Source organism: Strigops habroptila, chromosome 5, assembly GCF_004027225.2.
Source record: "Strigops habroptila isolate Jane chromosome 5, bStrHab1.2.pri, whole genome shotgun sequence".
In the NCBI taxonomy this organism is placed as follows: Eukaryota; Metazoa; Chordata; class Aves; order Psittaciformes; family Psittacidae; genus Strigops; species Strigops habroptila.
Window position 1 is genome coordinate 23,518,114 of NC_044281.2, and position 20,776 is coordinate 23,538,889.

Below are 20,776 nucleotides of genomic sequence, written 5' to 3' on the forward strand. Positions count from 1 at the left end.
CAGTAAAACTAAAGGGAAGCTAATGGCCATATTCATGCTGAGCAGCCCACATATGTAGTTCCCCACAAAATCAAAAAAGGGGGGGGGGGGGGGGGGAGTGTGACAAAAACCCCACACAGCCAGAAACAGAAACAAAATAATCAACATTCAATACTCAAAGTTTCAAAATCAACTGTTCATTGATAGTTAGAACATGTAGAAATTTTATTGCTCCAAAGTAATCTCATTCCTCACTTCAATCTTTTTATAATGGTAATTTTATCTGTTTCTTGAGGATTCAAACAGAATATGAAGTTTGAAAGTTTCTTAAAATGATGACCTAAAATATTAATAAAAACAGTAATTTTTAATTTATATACAGAGATGATAAGTTTACTTTGATTTTTTTTTTTCCCCTTGATATTCACTCTGACCTATATTTCATAAATCCAGACGAAAACATTTGGCTCTGGGAAACAACAAATACTGTTGTAATACTAGCAGTCCAAGGATTAAAATTATGGTTTTATTTAAGCTTTATATCCAAAATCTGTTCCTGAGCTTGCCACAGCTTTGAAATCATTCCTCGATACAACAGCAACCAATAGCTACAGATAATTTTTAAAAACTCATGAAAACACTCACCTTGCTGTCTCCCTCCACTCCGCGTCCTCTCCTTCACGCCAACAAATTTCATCAAGCTCAGTAAAAAGATCATGAGGAATGTGTTCCTCATCATCATCTTCTGTACCCAGAATAAACTGCACCCTTTGTGATGGGGTATCTGGGGAAAAATAAAAATACAAACTCCAGAACACCATTTTTATTTCTCCAAGCAAGCAAATATTTCATATTTCATGAGATTATTGAGACTCTTTCACCCGTATCTCTTAGTGTCACACAGAAAACATTATTATATTTATGCTGCAAAAACATTCATATACAAACACCTTCAGACTGAGACCTCTTTATTTATTGTAGTTGTCTAGTCTGCTAATTAAACAATCTCATTCAAAGATAGAATGTGATGTACAGAAGTAGTGACTATTGGAAGCCGGAATGGTATCTCACAGAAAATAGACAGCACAGATAGCAGCATAGATAGAGCTGATGAAAGTCTTTTACTCCAGGGCTACAACAACTACTCTGCCACATCTTAAGTCTAAATCTATAGATCTAGTTCAACTCACAAAGCTGGTATACTAAATGTACATTCTTTGTTTTACCTTTTCTGTAGAAAGAAACCAGAAGAAACCTCTCTAATGTCAGTATACACTGGGAAGTTCAAAAAGAAAACATCGCTATCTACACACCTGCCACTCCTTGCACCTTTGTAAACTTCCTACAGTTAGGCTGTTCCAGATGAAGAAGTTGTTTATCCGTCCCAAGTTCTCCATTTTATTCTTCCTCTCTGTCTTCCCTTTATATTTCTATTACCAGTTATTTTTCTTCATAACCTTTCAGTGCACACCACTAAATGCATTTTGGAGAAATACTATTAATTTTTCATATCACTCAGAAAATTTCCAGAACTCACAAGGCACCTTAACATACATGTATATGCAGTGTTCATAGCTCAAAAGTTGTAAGGCCTTTTTAAAAAGTAAAATCCTATTTGCTTATTTAGATGTAAACCTCAAAAGAACAAGCTCTGGAGGAAACCCAGTCTCTCTAAAAATACATGATTATTTTTTCTGCTAATGTATTTTAAATTTCTAAGAGGAACCAAAAGTCCCTTGTGAGAGCTAATAGGGTCCAGGCTGCCAGTCAACTGAAAATTTGATTATCCAGCAGAACAGCTCAGCGATTCCTTGAACACTGTCTAAATGAAGTTCTGTTCTACAATCGTATTTGTAAGTCAAGCTACAGTATTTTCCACCTACCAGTGAAGAGCATCACCACACAGGATCCTCAAGCTCTCTGAATTTTGGAAAAACTGAGGTAATAGACTCACCAAATGCTAGTTGAAGAGCAAATACAGTTCTAATCAAAAATAATTAAATGGGCAACTGATACAGAAGATTAAATTCAGCAGTAAAGATACCTTTTTTGGTAGTAGTAAATTTATGATAGTAACAAAACACAAACAGTACATGACAGTTTCCACCTAAGGTCTATTTGCTTAAGCAGAGTGTAAAGATATAGTACAGTCAAGGCTACTTACTCCTTCAAAAAGCAAGGAAATGAAACCTGGGAAGAAATACAGGATAGATGGGAGAGAAAGATGGGCTCAGATACTGCTAAGCTTTAGCGAATGGAACTGCAAGAGGACAGCCAACAGGACAGAAATTACTTGTGGTGAATCACTGAAGAATAGCAACAACCTTGTTCGCTTTACCCTTTCTTTTGTTACTCCTACTGTTCAGTCCTCTTTTTTCTTTAAGACCATTTCAACCTCTATTCTACACCCCTTCCAGCCTCTCTCTACTATTTCTGTTTATTTGGGGGTTTTTTTTTTCATTCTTTATGTTCTTCATATCCACATGTTAGTATGTTCTGGAGAAGGATAAAGTAAACACAAATATCAAGATTTAATCTGAGACTAGATAGTATATTCTGGTCAAGAAGTGTGCAACTTGTTAAGACTATTTCCCAAAAGGAAAAAAATTCAGTGACATATGAAATTGCAAAGGGCAAGTGCACATGACAAGTGACAGAACATGGAGAACAAGCTACTTTACTAGAGAGCTGGACTGCAGTGAGAATCTGAGAATAAGCATTGCCAGGAACATCCTGTACTCTTGATAAAATCAGCACCAGAACTGATTTACAGCTACAGCTACTATTAAGTAATAAATGAGTAGTGTTGTACAGCAGAGCTGCAGTTTTATGAAAGTTATGATACTGATACAAATGCACACTTTCAGCGTGGCAAGAAAAGCAGAGGATCAGAAATCTCTTGAAGTCAGGTGAGTAGTAACAAGGAAACACCTTACTACTGTGACCTGCTCTTACTGGGTCTTCTGTGTAACACAGCTGCTTGACTGACAACAGTGAAAAAATCTATCTATCTATCTATATATATATGTTAAAATACGCACCAAATTCTCCTCATCCTCTCTAAGACAAGAGTAAAACTAGCTTCTAGATTCTGGCTATCTTTGCTGCTGTAATTTGTACTGGTGTCTGAAACCTGCAAGCCATAGGTGGAGTTTCAGACACCAAGCTGAGGAAAAAAAAGAAGAAGTTATTGTTTGCTTCATAGTACAATAATTTTATTTCAAGGGCAAATCCCTAAGAGAATTAAACAATAGGAAAACGATAAAATAAAAAAAGAAAATCTGGTGGTTCCACCTGTAAAACTGAGTTAACAGGATTACTCATGTGAGCAATGCCAGATGGATTTGGCTCTTCTTCATCAGAGTAATAAATACCAAATATGTCATTAATGTATTATATGGAAAATGAGTAATCTATGATTCAAAAACAGTATGAAAGAATACTTCAATTGCTGACTGTCAAACTGTGATAACTTAATCCTCAGTGTAGAAGCATAATATTTGCAATCTTGGACACTCAATGTTTTTGAAGTCTAGGAAAACAGAAATCAGCTTGAATACTATCTGTGTCTATCCCTACTTCACGTAGTAGAGCCAGCATTAAAAATATCTTTTATATTATTATTACTATTTCTAAAAAATAGAGAAAGTAATCTAGATTAAGCTAAAAATAAATAAATAAATAAATAAATGGTTCTCATTTGCTACATTAGTATTTCTATCACTGTAATTATTTCATATCAGAGCACAGAGGTATTAGAAGCAATTAGAACTCTGAGTTCCACAATAAGCAGCTGCTGATTCTCCCAAGTAAATGGCTCATCACCAGTTCAGGAAATCCTCCAGGACCAGCTGGGACAGGGCACAAAGTCTGGTACATGACAGGAGCAGGAATACCATCAACAACCACCCATGCTTGCCTCATGAGCCATCTCAGTAAGGAAAAGCTGAAGCAGCTTCTGTTTGCTGTGGCTCCACCAGCCCATGGGAGCCTCCTGCCAGACCCCGTGTTCCTCTGGGCTTGCACTTATATCATCTGTGCAGCACTCACACAGATACCCAAACTACCTCTGATACATCAAATCCATTGCATGAATGGCAAACCTGAATATTTTAGCTTTAAAATTCTGTATAACTCTCCTGCATTGTTAAAAGGGTAAAAATTAAGACCTGGTGCATACGGTCTTGTCAAAAGCACAAATTCACACTGGAATTCAGAGCTGTAGAAAAGTGACTCTGCAGCAACCTGACATACTGCTCACTACAAAGGCTCTTTGTAAAGTCATTAGCACCCCTAAAATAAAAGCAAGATATGGGTATAGGCATACCAAAACAGCTGAACTGAAAGCCAGAAATATTAATAACCTAACTCCCAGAGGGCAACACAAAGAGCTGCTTCCTGGAACAGCGCTATGCACAGGAAGGGGGGAAGAGTGGCCTATATCACCATCCCATCTTGCAAAAGACAGGTAGGAAAGAACCATAACTGGCATTTCCCCCTTTAAAACATCTCCGAGGGCAACCACAATTCTGGGTCAGGACTGCTCCCTCTCACCTAAGGGAAAAGGCAAAATCAAGACTTAGGCTGGGGTAAGAAAGCAGGATCATTCTCTGTCCCTCCACATAAATGCATCCCAGCAAATAACCTGCTTCATTGCACCAGAATGATCCATGCCTCCTCCTCAGTGCACACCAGGATTTCTCCTGAGACAAACCACCCTGCCATCAGGCAGAACTGCACACAATCTGCCCAAGCCATCAGAAGCAGAAACACAGCCTTGCATACATGTAAAATGTATTCAAATTTTGTCCTCTGTAAGCTCCAGAAAGTGTACAAAAATGTATTTCTGGTAACAGTCCATTAGCTCTATTAGCTCAATTGTCAGAACAGGTTTCTGTATTTCTAAGCCTGCTGAGAGCCTTCATTAAGGGTAGTATTATTGGGCTAATACTTCTTATTGGGGTCCATAGATGTAGGAGTGAAAATTTATTTTTTCTACATTAGAAAACATGTTAAACATTAAAATAAAATTTGTATTACAGAAGTTCACATTAGGTAGCAAACATCATAGATGAAATCTAATCCATGCCTCATGCTCCTGTACATTCACATTAATATTAAACATATAAACTTTGTTTGATTGCTCACTGCACAGGATGGACTACAGACAAAGAGTGACCTAGTGTAACACAGTTGATATCCATAACAACTCCTTTCAAGCAAAGGGGAAATCGCGTGAAAAATTCACAGAATCACAGAAAACATTTCACACACGCACAAACATTCATGATCCTCCTGCGTGCGCTCACCAATGATGTGGTGGATGGGGGCTCTGCCCCCACCTCCTTTCTGTGCAGACTGGACTTTGCCTTTCAGCTCAGCAATCATAAATTACCTTTTTTTTTTTCTTAATTAGAAAACATGGTAAAAATTAAAACAAAATTTACATTAGTAAAGTCCACATAAGTAAACAGTCATACATAAAACAGCAAACAGCCATATAGCACACTTTTGAAGATCTCTTCGCAGACCTTAAAAAACCATGGATTAGTTTGGAAGAAAGTATTCCCTTGCTTGCTCCTCTGGCACTTCACCCGTATATGTATAATCTTGTTTCAGGAAGCTCTCTCTGCATTTTCCTCCCATGAAATGTTTCCATCACATCAGGGCTATGACAAATAATCTTATCTTTTGGATCTGACAACATGGACAATTCCCAAGCTTCAATTATCATCTTTTTGCTAGACTCTTAAAACTGAAGTTATGATACTTTATATTAATCCAGATTTCATGCAATCTGTTCCACAGCTGCCCAGAGATTCAAATTTCTGACTCCATCATTCAGCAGACAAAGCCTATAGTTAAGGTTAGGAGATTCTCTTAACAGTCCTATTCTTTACAAATAATTAAATTTGCCCCATTAATACCCCTTCAACATTTGAGGTTAGCTACCAAATTGTCAGCTGAGTCCTTTCATTACACTTTCTTCAACCCCTTCTAGTAACCAAAAGAAGTTCCCCTTTGCAATTCATTTTCTTTTGCATTACCTTCAAAGAGCCTTTCCCGAACTGTTCATACAGTCCTCTGTTAGCATCACCTCCAGCGCTGCTCAGCTTCCCTTACCACATCCAATTGCATGAATTACAAACTTAAGCCTCTTTAGAACTAGAGATTATCAAAGCCAGATTTCTTAAAAGAACAAACCAAACCCTGCACAAGCCCCAACAGTACCTAGTCCTAAAAGACACTAGGAGAGTGAAATCAAACCCCAGCCACCACAGCTGTGTTCACTTCACTCTTACAAAACCTGTCCTTAAAGACACCCTGCTGAGAGCTAAAGTCTTCCTATTCCAACCCATTTTAAAGCAGAAATGTATCTTTAACTCATTAGTGTGAGTACAAGAGAGCAGTTTCACTGATTACGGGCAAAAACAAACAGACATCAAGAAAATACTGAATATTGCCACTAAAATCCACACTAAAATCCAAGCAAGTGCAACCCAATCAGCCAAAGGGAAATCTGTTCCAGACTTTCAGCACCACCATGACCCGTAGCGCTGATGGAGCAGTCCCAGCCAGCTTGTGGCCATGCAGCCCACCAGGGCTGGCACCCATTGCCCTTCCAACAAGCCTCACAAGGAGCTACTCTAGGCTAGAAACAGCTTTCTTTTGCCAAACTAGTTTTAATTTGCACCAATTCCCTAATTTAACTCACAGAGCAGTTGAAACACTTGACCCACACGAAAAGCTGTGGAGGAGGGGAGCTTAAAGGGGGCATGAAACTGGGTCTTTAAATACAACAGCATTTCAGCTGGGAACAGTAAACCTCTTCAATAAAGCAAATAGTGTTAACTGCATTTTGAACTAGAGTGCGTAATTTCACTGGATTTCTCCTTCCACAAAATTGTGAGGCAAGTTGGTGGAAATCTAGATAATGAAATCACTTTGCTTACAATTTTTACTACCCAAAAAAGCCATTCCATGAGCAAGCCATGTAATCTGCAAATTACGTGATTCAAAGACATATGGTTATGGCAAAATGGAAACACTTGCACAACCTCATCTCATCAAGAGGCAACAGACAGACAACAAGAATCAGGTGTGATGAAAACAGAAATAGAACTTAAGTGATCTGTGCCCCCAAAGGACAGGCTTTTTTTTTTATTCCATTACCTATATATTCCATGTATTATTTGTCTACAAGCTCTGAATTCTACAAGCACACTGAGAATACTCAGGGTATCTTTGAAAAGTGACAGTAGGAGATTAAGAAAAAAGCTTATGAGCTACCATCAGAATGTTCTAAAAGAATCTGTTCTCTGCAGAAACCTTATCTCAGAAAGTAGCTGGTACAGCTTTCCCAGACAGGATTCCAAGAGATTAACACGAAGCTTCCATTGAATACAGGTGTATTCTAGCCATGCTGATACAAAGAAAATTGTTTAAGAAATTGTTTTTCACTGGATATGAACCTGGTGGCACTTGTCCACTGAGTGAGGCCTGCACAGCCCCACAGCACTATGTACTGCACAGCTCCCTGAAGCTATAATAGCAGAGCAAGATCTGCACCTAATGGTACTTCACAGATGAAGTTATAACTTACAGAGTTATAGGCTATGACAAAAAATAGTGCTTCATCCCATGCTTGGTCAACTGAGCAGTCTGGAGCACTTCATGTCTGAATATTTCAGGCCTTTACTTCTTCCAGCATCTCTATTACTCAGTTGTTGCATCTTTTATTATAGATCCTTTCATACTTCACTGCTTCAAAACACTGCTAATTTATTCTCTTGTACATAGAAATCCAATTTATTTTTCTGACTTATCTCAAAGCACTGTTTTCTATCAGCTGCTCTCACAATGCTTATTTTCTCTTTCTTTATTCTTGTACCTGCTCATTGAAACATTTTTTTCTTTCCCTTCCTCCCTCTCAGTTCTCAAGAATACAGCCTCCTACCATTCAACAGAAATATGTTAAAAGGTGTCTAGAGAAAGAGGCGGCTAAGCATTTCTGCATGTTCAATTAAATCAGAATGATTCACAAATTAAGGCACTATTTTGGATCCAATCTTGTAGGTAGCAGTCCTTCACAGTAAGTTATGCATCAAGAGCAAGAAGTGCATTTGTCTTCCTTGCAACTTCCTTCAGCCTCTGGATACTGTTATAATCTTGTGGTCGCTGGGAATTGAGAGCTAAGAAGTATTACTGAGGTTTAGTGGATTCAGATTTAGCGTGAGAAGTATCTGTTGCTCCCTCTGAATAAGTAAAGCATAGAAAAACTATGCTTATAATCTCTCTAAAGGCAGTGCTTTTCCCCAGGCAGCACAACCACCTGTTTGAAACTCCTATAAGGAAAATCCGTAGTAAAAGTAAGGATGTGGGTATAGACTATGATTAATCCCTGTATAATTTTGTCTGTCTGTTTGCTCTGACTGTGTTCAACCCCTCTGTAACTGTATAATTGTCAGATTTACCTTCATAAGACAAATCCCTTTCACTGACTATGCAATGTCACATTTCTGCCCGGATGGACAGATGTCAATGCTCAAAGCCTAGTTCTCTGGCCAAACTTTGAGGAGTCAGCTAAAAGGAAAAATCCTCAAATTTTGCTAAATAGATATTACTTCAGGGTGGAAAAATTGGGTACTCCCAGACTTTTCTGAATGTTTGGTAGTTCTGTATTTGGCTTGTTTCAATCATTATCACCCAAGTATTTTGAAGAATATCTTCAGCATTCTGGATCCAGAGATTACTTCTATTCTGTATCTCGTGTGTCTGGCCTTTTTTATAAAAATAATAATTTATGTTACCTACACACCCCTTAATTCATAGTTGTAATACCTTTACAAGTGAAAATGTGACTTACAAAAGCGCAGTCCTGTACTTACTTCAAACAAGTACGGCTGTAGAAAAGTGCTCTGAAGAACAATTTACAAGTGCACTTCAAAATCACTTCAAAATGCACTATCTTTTTCATATCACTGCTATTCCACTCTTGGAGCATTCTTGAACACAGGCTGATTTTAACTTAAGACAGAATTGTGTTGAACAGTGCATTTTATTGCACAACTGTCAAAAGACTATTAAGGACAAATTCAGCAAGGTTTGGGTTTTGATTTTTGTTGTTGTTGTTGTTTTTGATTTTTTATTTTTATTTTGACATTAGGAAGGACACAAGCCTAGGTCTCCAGAAGTTGAAAGAACAGAGCTAAGTTCTCAGCCAAAATGTGTCACATACTGGCACTTAAATAAAACCAGATGACTTAACATAAGACATTGCTTCATCGTTTAAGATATCTCACTTCTTGGCTAACGTAACTTTCAATTGTTTCTTTTTAATCTGACATTATATGTATATATGCATATTCTTTCTGAAAACTATTTTAATAATTTATGAACTTTGCTGTTTTCCAGGAAACTGGTTTCAATACACTATTGGGTCTTTGTCAATTTGAAATACATTCCAGACAGAAACACCACAGCCAATATCTACTGAGTCTGAAAAAGGTTTGACTTTGTTTCATTCTCTGCAACCATCAGCGCTTATAATCTACTTGCTCCAAACCTTTCTACATACATAATACAAATTTCAGATTAAAATAAAGTCTTATCATTACTGTTCTGTAACTTGGAATTATATTGGCACATTTCCCTAATGATTTAAAAACATTCTTCTGTTGCAGACTGACAAACTCTTTTCTATACATGTTTCCACTATATTTTCAACACTTACTATAGTTCTGGATATTTCAGCACATTGGCTTTTTATTTTTGAACAGCAAATAATATCCGCATATGTTTTTAAACAAAGCTTGACTAATTTATTCATTACTACCTTTTTCTGCTCTCTGTAATGTTTTTTAATTTAAAATTTTGAGAATTTTAGGAGTTTTGTATCAGGTTCGTTAATGGAAAAGTATTTTTTCCCTGTTTGCTCTCAGGTCCTCAGCAGACTCATCTCACAGTGGCACATTATGGCGTCATGTAAGGAAAAGACAAACACAATCTGGATCACAGTTCACATGTGATTAAACACTGCAGCTTCAGTAACATGGACACTATTACAAAACTAAGTCTAAAGAACCACAACTCCAGCATCCAGCACATCATGTTTTTAGAGGCAAATACTCCAGAGCCTGCGCTGAGGGCAGACGGTGCCATAAAGCACTCACTCCTTCTCAATGGTGGTGGAAGTCTACCTTTATGAGAACACTTACAGACTGCCTCCTACGGTGGTAGACACTACTGAGATTTCTCATGTACTGACTGTCACTGGCTGCTGTTCTTCATGAGAGGAACAAATCTTGGCTCTCCAGCAGACTGGAGAGGCTCTGGTGGGTTCTCCAAAACCCCACTGCTCGTGGTGTCCAAGCCATAATAGGGTAAAGTATGCATAATCAATACTGATGTGTATTATTAAAAGATCTATACAAAGATAAAATTTATCTTACCAAATGGAGGAGACTCTCTCCCATCTTCTAATCCTGAATCTCGCTCTCTGTCTCTCTTTCTGTGTTTATGCCCACGGTGCCTATGGCGTCGGTGACTTTTTCTTCCACCCAGTGGCACATGAACTCCAATGAACAATGTTCGATGGCCTACGGGTAAAAAAAAATTACCTTTTAAAAAGGGGCTGTGGCAACATAATAACAATACTAATAACCATAATAGCTTTAGTGGTATAATAATCATTAGAACTGTGTAATCATATAATATTGATTATTCTAATGTTAATAGTCATAACATTATTGGTTACAATAATGATGATGTAATGGCACAGATATACAACCCCTTGATGCAGGTCATACTTGATACAGTCCTTACGACGCAGTGCCAGATTTTTAAATTTTTTTCTTCAAATTTGCGTCTCTGTGTGTGAACTTTCATTAAAGCCAGACAGGTGTTCTGTAAAACATCTTCCAAAACAGTAACAAGAAGAGACACATGGATCTCTTTGCTTTGAACATTTGGTGAAGTTGCTGTTTGCTTTGTGTGTACAGGAACTTTACAAAACTCATTGCTATTTATGAGCCAAACCTTGACAGAATTCTTGTGGGAAATTAACTGAAGGGAAAAGGAAAAAACAGAAAAGGAAAAGAGGGAAAGGGAAAGGGAAAGGGAAAAGGAAAAGGAAAAGGAAAAGGAAAAGGAAAAGGAAAAGGAAAAGGAAAAGGAAAAGGAAAAGGAAAAGGAAAAGGAAAAGGAAAAGGAAAAGGAAAAGGAAAAGGAAAAGGAAAAGGAAAAGGAAAAGGAAAAGGAAAAGGAAAAGGAAAAGGAAAAGGAAAAGGAAAAGGAAAAGGAAAAGGAAAGACTTAAAAACCCAATAAAATGCTCTGAAAGCTAGACTGCAAAGTCCCTGTATGATTTTATCTGCTCACTTAACAAATACATTGCTGGTAGCTTAGGGTGCTTCCGTTTCTTTTATTTTTTAAAATATGTAAGAAGATACATTGCCATGTCTACCACCATCTTTGAGCCTGAGGAATTTTATGTTGCCGATCAAACCCAAAAGATTTAGCTCTTAGCTATGTGGGACAACAGGATCAGAGCACAGTAAATCATTTCAAAGGGGGAGAGCAGAAGGGAAGCAGGCAGAAAGTATACCACAAAACAGAACAAATGGGAAAGGAATCATGACTCAATACAGGTAAGTCTCCTACAGTTACTCAGCAGAAAGACACGGTCCAGATTACTCATCTCAAATAACATTTATTTTCCCCTTGAAATAAGCATAACACAGCTAGTGGATAATTGCTGCTTTGCCGTAATCATTCAGCAGTGCCAATCATCTGAAAAAGGTCAAGAACATTAAGCTAAGGTAGCATGTGATCTCTAATCCCATGGAGACTCCAGCGGGGGCAGAAAACAGAGCAAGGCAGCATTTGTCTCAATACATCAAAGAAATTCAAAGCTGATAGGAATTCTCTGCAAAGGCGGAGCCAAAAAAAGCTGGAGAAAAGGCTTGGACACCACACCAGTTACCTCCTCAACTTTCACGCATGTAGAGGAGACTAGAAAGCAGAGGTATCAATTTTTAGGAAACTATTCTTGTAGAGTGAGTAAGGAGATTTTTCTGAAGCAAAGACCACAAACTGAAATTGTTGGAGGTTTTTTTAGTATTTATTTATTAGATGCCTCTTTCTTGTTGCTTATTACATTTAACCCATGAAATGGTTTAACGAGAACTGATGGCTTTAGCATATTTCAAATGTATTGCAATCAGTAGTGCATGAAACCAGGAAAAATGTATTGCATAAAAAGAATTCATTAAAAAGATACCGAAGGACATTAATGTAGTACTGAAATTCCCTGTCCCCTTCCTTGGGGAGAAAAAAAAAATAAAAACATTTTGAAAGGAATGGGGTTACCCTCCCTAAGATTTAATAATTTCCAGAGGTGCAAATAGATTGCTTTTTTAATTCAGTAATTTAATACATTCCTGCTGCTTTGTGATAGAAGTGGGCATGATTATCCTTCAATCCATGACTGAAGTTCTGTGCCACTTTAATGCTCAGGTTGTATCTGCATCAGGAAATACAGGTTCAGGTTCACACACATTAATTTCCAGGGCTGAATCCAGGACTTGAGTCCAGACAGTTCTTTATTCAGTAAACTAGGAAACAGGCCCTAAAATGCCAGAACATTCATCTGTGTCTGAATACCACAAGAATTCTCCCTATATAGAAAGAATCGGTTCACACTGAAAAAGAAAACAGGAACCTGGAAACTGAAATGGACAACCAAGAAAATGCAAAATGGATCTTCTTCCTTCTGTGCGAACCTACTGAGGCCAACAGAGTTCTACCAAGGTATAATTTCAATAAACATAGCGAAGAATCTAGATCCTTGCAACAAGGTTCAGTGAAGCACTAGAACAGGTTGACTTTTTACAAGGGCATGTAGTGACAGGACAACAGCGAATGGTTTTAAGCTGAAAGACAGTAGATTTAGACAAAAGGAAGAAGTTCTCTGCTATGGGGTTGGTGAGACACTGGAACAGGTTGCCTGAAGAAGTTGTGGATGCCCCATCCCCGGAAGTGTTCAAGGCTAGGTTGGATGGGGCTTTGAGCGCTCTGGTCTAGTGGAAAGTGTCCCTGCCTGTGTCAGGGGGGTTAGATATTAGTGAGCCATACGATTTATCCTATGGTCTTCCTGAGCTTTTTCAACTAACCTTAACATCAAAAGAATTTTATCATGGAAAGATTATGATTTTGTTCCTGCAAAAACACACTCTGAACTAAAATACTGATTTACTCCAGATGTGCCTCTAGGAAAGCTAAACATAAACACATGCATAAGTATTTTAAGTATTACAATTTAGGAGCTTACAATTTTTAAAAACTGAACCTCTAAGAAAATAAATTAATATAAAAGATTATTTACAGTCTGAAAGGTTATTAACGGAATACAGTACACTGAATTGATCTGCTCTGCAGTGTCACTTTTATACCATGTTACCTGTCCACTGTCAAATTGCATAAATATCGCTTTTAAAAAAAGACTGGTTTTAATCAAATTGCACATAGCTGGGGAACAAAACCCAGAATATAAAGTTAGTTCAAACCTATGCATTTATAGCATAAGAGGCTTTGACCCCTTGTGGTTTACCTTTAAAGCATTAAAACACTCCTTAAGTAAAAATATTTCAAGGATTTAAGGCATAATGACCATTTTTATAAAGTGTTCTTTCTAATTTTTATAGGATTATATTAACAAATCCAAATTATATTATAAAAGATTCAAAAGGAATCATGTTAATTACATTTAATTTTCATACAGATGAAAGTATATAACACGTAAAAATCAGGATTTCCCTAAACTTTTGAAGAAAAACTGTATTGAGCTATAAATATCTCCACTTTGTGGAGGTATGAATTCTATGCCCTAGAGAAGACAGGTATGGAATATACATTATTAATATGAATACATCTTTTAGAGACATTTCTCAGAATAAAATGTAAGTAGAAGAGTTTGGGGTTACTGTATTCCAAAGAAGAAATTTTTCCTTACACCTAAATTTAATTTTAAGACCCCAATATTAAATTCACCATCTAAAAAGGCAACCTCAGAAAATAAAATACTTTCTGCATAGCCCTTGAAAATTACAGATGTAACATCTAAAAATGGTTTTCTGTACCTGGCATTCTGGGTCATTAAAACAGAAGCTTGCCCTAGCTACTTATCTTATTCATTAAATAAATGCAAAGGAAATGAGATGTAGTGGGATTTCTAAAGCTTTGAAAACATGCATCCATTATAATTTATGGTGCTTAATGACTTAACTTAGGAACTTCTGGAAATCTCATTACAATTGTTTGAATGAATGTGACATTGCAACAGAAAATGGAGATGGAGAGAGAGGGATTCTAAATGTTTCCCTTAATTTAGAGGAATTAAAATCTTTTTAATGGAGCGCTAAGAGTACAGGTATTTTTGCCCCAGTGCCTCCCATTCTCCTTCCAAACACAAATTTAACACATATAACACACATCCATCTAGTAGGAAGAAAAACATATAATCCACATTCACCTCCCTGCTTCCCCACCAGTAAAGGTTCCACAGGCCTCCATGTTACACCATTCATGTGGGACTCAAGCAGGTACTTCAACTGCTCCTTAGTGAACCAGCCAAGGTGATACCTACTGCATAAAAAGTGACTGCCCTAGATGTGAATGTTTGAGTGCCAGGTGCTCATGGTGCATCTGCCTGTGCTGCCTTCAACCTGGAATGTTCTGAATCTGCCTTAGGCACCTACTGAGACCAAGTCTTTCAGATCCTGGCTCACAGGCATGATGTGCAGGGGCAGATAACGGAACAGATGGGTCTTGAAATGCCCCCAGAAGGAGGAAAGGCAGGCTTCTGTGACCTACTAAGGAAACACACTGCAAAGTCAAGATGCCTTGAGAGAGAATATTTTGCAAGTGGTTTGGGCCAAGTCTCAAATCACTGCTGACCTCAGCAAGACTGGAGGGGTTTCTCCCTCCTCTGGAAACACTCAGTGCTTTGAAGCCTCTTTTAAGTATTGCCAGCTAGAGCTGAACCTAATGCAATTTTCCATCCTCTCAAAAACGAACAGCGAGGTGGAGACAGAAAACCAGCAGCCCATGTAGAGTCAAAAAAAAAAAAAAAAAGGGAGAAAAAGCCTTTTTACTTATAGAAGAAAAAGTGATTATAGTGAATTGTGTAGGAGTAGAGAACACATGACTCATGATTCGTTATTGTAGCGCAGCAGGGAGGCAGAGCTAAAGAGAAAGCAGAAAGGACAAAAGCAATACTTCCTAAACCAGCAGTTACCTTGCTGTTTGTGGTTATGGGTTTGCTCAAGGGACATTTTTCACCTTTTTGCCATGCTGTAATTTGGAGGAACTGCCAAGAAAGCCTTCACAAAATTTTTAGATCATGCACATAACTTATGTTGTAGGTTAAATCACAGCAGAAATTATATAGAAAAAAGAATAAACAATATCCCTGGCTCAAGAAAGCATTAAGGACATACTGAATATGGAAGATAAGCACATCTCAATGAAGTCATTAAAGTTAAGGACCTTTTAAAGAGCCCCCATCAATCACTGCCCTCCCAACAAATCTCTCCTTTTAACAAGACATTTTTCCAGGTTGTGGCTGGGTTAAAAAGCCTTTTTAACTGTTTATCCCTGATTTCCCCACATTGCTCCAGAGCAGTCCAGGTGTTGTGTGCACAGTCCCATCACGGGATCAGGTCTCAGATCTTGCCACAGCAGGAAAAAAACCTCAGCAGACACAGAATGTGAAAATGTCCTGCAGAGTTATTCATGAATCCTCATGGTGAACCACCTTCCCACAAACAAGGGACAAGAGACCCATGTGAAGGGACCATATGAAAACAGGCTAAGAAAATTGGGGATGTTCAGCCTGGAGAAGAGGAGCTGCATGGAGATGTCCAGCAGCCTTCCAGTATCTGAAGGAGGCCTCAAGGATGCCAGAGAGGGACTCTTCATTGGAACTGTAGTGACAGGACAAGGGGTAATAGATTCAAACTGAAACCGGGGAGATTTAGGTTGGATATAAGGATGAAGTTCTTTACAGTGATGGTGGTAAGGCACTGGAACAGGCTGCCCAAGGAAGTTGTGCCATCCCTGTCAGTGTTCATGGCCAGGTTGGACAGGGCCTTGAGAAACCTGTTCTAGCTGAAGGTGTCCTGGCCCATGACAGGGAGGCTGGGAATAGGTGATCTTAAGGTCCTTGCCAACCCTAACCATTATATGATTTTATGATACCAGTTGATGGCCAAGGCAAGAGTGCAAGCACAGCTCAGGCGAAAAGTGAGATCTTGAGAAATATTGAGAGACATAGGAAAAAGGAGTCAAAAATAGAGAAAGATGTGCCTTAGAAATTACAAATGGAACAAACTAGAGTGTGTAATTCCTGGTAGGCAACAAAATGAAAGAATTCTATGCTTGTAAAGCTGACATTACAGACATAAACTAACCCAAATCTCTCGCCAGCTCTTTACTTTCACAGCTTATATTCTACCCCTCTAAGCCTAACGAACATTGCTGCAAGGAGCATGGGTGGGTCAGAGTGCACATCAGGATGAATGGGGCACCCAAGGGAAGCCGAGCCAAGGAAGCTTGGAGAGGGGATCAAATAAAAAATTATTTGCAATAAGCTGTATCAACCTGTCAGGCAAAGGGGGGAGAGATCTTGGTCAATGTTCCTCTCTAGCCAAGCAGAACTAGGAGCTGACTTGCTTCTACAAGGGGGCAAGGCTGAATCAAGGCCAGCAGGTTAACAAGAGTTATCTTCTTTCAGTCCTGCGAGCTGCTAGATCTGATTAATTCTCAGGTAAGTAATGTTAGTGGCAGACAGGTCCACTGTTATGTTATTTCTATAAACAATGTCCAGTGTCTGAGAACAAAAGGCTACTTCAGTATCCAGAGTCATTCAGATTTTCACTAAAAAACATATGGAGATTAGAGTTCAATCACAATGACTTTTTCATATACTAACCCTAACTGTGTATATTGAAATTTTCATTAATTTTTTTTAATTACTGTCACAAGATAGAACAAATCTAGAAAGTAATAATAACTAAAATAACCATTTTTAAAAGAGAGTAATTAAATACTCCAGGATTTCTCTTTTTTTGGTCAGCAGAACAAAATCTACTACCAAAATTAATCTTCATGCAGGTTGTTAAATAGAAAACATCTCTACAAGCATACTTAACATTTCAAATTAATTTCTTATTTATTAAGTCCTCAGCTTTTGCATCCTATTCAGTGTTGTTTATTTCCTAATTTAGCTTGAAGTCTTCTGTGACTTTCAGTAACTAGTCCACATAATCTAACCTTTGTCAAAAGTGTCAGAATGAATAATCTGATGTACAGTGACTTATACACTGGATACGGTGTGTTATGTATCCTGAGAGACATGAAAGATGACAAATTTGATTTCCCATGAGACGAATTTTTCCCACACCACTTAGGCAGATAAAATACATGAAGCTTAAAAAGCTTAAGCAAAATCTTGACTTCTCTAAATCAAGGATCATTCTGTGATTTCCTCCAACGGAGCCATTCATCCCTGAACCTCCACATAACAATCCTATCCTCAGTCATCTCTCTATGGAAGCTTCTTCTCAAACCACAGCAGTTCTGAAATCCTGCCACAAAAATCCAGGATCTGTGGCTGAACACCACTAGCAAGGACAGCCATGGAACAGTCATTTTCATTCTCAGTGGCCGTAAGCAAATAGGGTGGCCATAAGCAAAATCCTTTAGTGAGAGTGCATTTAGTGCCAATCCTTTTGCATATCTATATAGTCCAAAAGTCACAACACATACAGATCAACCCGAACATTTTTAATCTATGAGAGAAAAAGTAGGTACATATATTTTGTCAGAAAACTGTTACTACTGAACATCCACTGAAGCAATGGCAGACAGCCAGAGATGACAACAGGAAGTAAGCTGAGTGCAACTGTTTGTTGATGTGCACATCTGCTTATGAAAACTTGCCTACCTGCTCCCAGTTCAGGTACATGTACAACCTGCCCTTTTGCAATTAAGTACTTTAGCATCCAGAATCCGTGCCCAATTCTCATTTAGGAATTTCACCACTGATCTGTACACACACGGAAAAATAACATGCAAAATATGTGATTAAAACCAGGAAAGACAGGCTTCTTGGTTTGCTTTTAGAAATGTCTTCTCCGTCCTTTCATTAATGTAATAGTCAGACAAATGACCTCTTTGGTATTAGTGACTGATCTTGACCTTACAACTCAGCAAAAATGAATTACATGATATAAACCATTCATGCTGAAAATCTGAATGCCAAAGCTCTGCAAACAATCCACTTCTGAAGCACTTAAGTAAAATGATACAATTCGAAGTACATACTGCAAGTATCATTACTGGCACCAAGACGAGCACCACATCTCTTCTGTTCCTGTAACTACTGCAGTTCCTGTCCTATCTCCCCAAATTTTCACTACACTGCTCAGGGAAGGAAAAAACACTGATCAAAAGAGGCTGAGGCAAAATTCTGGTCTTGTGGATGTTCTTCCAGGCAGCATTAATCACCAGAATATTTTCATGCTTTCCGCAAGATATGTACTTGCAACATATTTGCACAATGGCTGTCCCATAATACAAGTATTTGCTGGGCCAAGAAATTTCAGATAGAAATTTTAGTAAACATTTAAATCAGTATTTCTGACATTCGAATGCTGATAGTCTAAAATTAAAATACAGAAAAATACTTACAATTTTAAAATTTAATCAGAAGAAAGAGAATATTGATTTTCAGATTTAAAGAACCTTTAGTTCTTCATGTGAATTGCAGTTTTTGAAATGTTGCTGATATGGTGCTATTGAAACTTAAACCCTGTCAAAACTAGTCTTTGCTAGAATATTCAGTAACTAGCTATTTATATTTTTAAAACATAAACCCAATTAAGTACCTGTCAAAGAACTAATTAGATAATACATATTAATTATCTAATTATATGATTTTTACTAAGCTATGCAATTAGCACCTGATTATATAATTTCATATTTTATAGCTGTTATGTCGTTAGGGAAAAGGTAAGTTTTCAGCAGAACCCAACACAATGTACATTGGACAAAAATAAGACATTTGTGAGTCACATCCACTGCTTCCAGATGGAAAAGTGCCTCGATGTGCTGCAAAACAAATGGACATGCTATTAACAGCAACTGGATATTGAAATTTACAATTTCTTATGATCTTTTTATGTCACTTGGTATTTCTGGATGCAGTTGTCATATATTTAAACACACACTGATCTGACCCTAGATTGGACATGAAATTTATCTGAGAAAGCTAACTGTATTATGAAGGATTCTACACTGAATAATTGTTAGAACATTAGGGAGCAGTGTGATTTTATTTTAAAGAAAAGCAAACTCATTGGCTAACTACAGAATTTTTCAGTATTCAAACCAACTTTAACTGATGGAAAGATTGGGGGGGGGGGGAGGGAGTGTGTCACTGTCATGTTCCAATTTCTATTGATAACATCCCAGGGGCAGAGTTTTGAAACAATATTTCACTGACATTTCACAGGAGCAACTCTACATATATAGGATGGTGGCGAAAAATAGTAATTAAATAGTTTTTTTATCCTGGGTTCAGCCGTAACAGTTATATTTATCCTTCTTAGTAGCTGTTGCAATACTGTGTTTCAGCTTTAGTCCGAGAACAATCTGGATAACACACTCATGTGTTAGTTGTTGCTAAGTAATGTTTAGTCTGATCACAGACTTCAGTCGCTCATACTCCTCCGTGATGAGGTGCACAGGAAGCCAGGAGGAAGTAGAGACAGGACACTTGACCCAAACTAGCCAAAGGGGTATTCCATACCACGGCACGTCATGCCCAGTATATAAACTGGGGGGAGTCACCTGGAAGGGCAGATCGCTACTTGGGTTGGGCTGGGTATTGGTCAGCAGGTGGTGAGCAATTGTATTGTGCATCATTCATGTTTATTGGGTTTTTTCCCCTTCCCTTCTTAGTTTTATATTCTCTCCCCTTGTTATCGCCCTTATTATTATTATTATTCGTGGTAGTAATAGTAGTTTTGTATTATACTTTAGTTACTGGACTATTCTTATATCAACCCGTGCAGTTTACATGCTTTCGATTCTTCTCCCCATCCCACTGGGAGCCGGGGCTTGGGGGGAAGAAAGGGTAAAGTGAGTGAGCGGCTGCATGGTTCTGAGTTACCAGCTGGGCTTAAACCATGACGTCTTCAAACTACATACATGTTCAGATTTTGAGATGAAACTTTAGGTTCCATGTAATCACACGTGGAACATCACTGTCATCCTGATTTTCTTAACACTTGAGTCTACCCATGTGACTGGCTTAAAGATGTCATTCTGCAGGAAGTTGTACATCTCTAAAATGCCACCTTACCATCAATAGTAAAATGACTCAGCAAAAGGAATTTTTTGGGATAGGATCACCCCCAAAAAATTCTGTGAATCAGCATTATGGAGAAGGGAAAGCAGGGAGCCCATGTTCTTCTATCGGATGTTTCTCTAAGGACACCAGATACAATAGTTTAACTCTGTCCAAGGACATGATCAAGGGACTGAAGACTACAGAAGACTAAATGTGAGATTCAAAAAAGGGGGTTGTGTGCCTAAGTTCAAAACTGTCATTGCCAGCCTGATCCACTGGTAGCCACTTACCCCTGGAGACACCAAAAAACCCTAAATGCCACTCTGGAAACATCTTACCTGAGATCTACCCTTGCATGTACTCAGATTTGCCACAGACTGAGCAG

The 20,776-nt window shown here is 38.1% G+C and overlaps 1 protein-coding gene across 9 annotated transcripts in view; it reads right to left on the minus strand.

The window, feature by feature from the left end:
- The window catches only part of SLC4A10 (solute carrier family 4 member 10), a 190,591-nt gene that overhangs the window by 72,254 nt on the left and 97,561 nt on the right, over positions 1-20,776 (minus strand). For all 9 annotated transcript variants that reach the window (XM_030488859.1, XM_030488861.1, XM_030488864.1 and 6 more), the window contains 2 exons: positions 10,431-10,577; positions 625-763 (listed from right to left, as the gene is read on the minus strand). In XM_030488859.1, the coding sequence (XP_030344719.1) occupies positions 625-763; positions 10,431-10,577 (286 nt within the window). The remainder of the gene's footprint in view (positions 1-624; positions 764-10,430; positions 10,578-20,776) is intronic.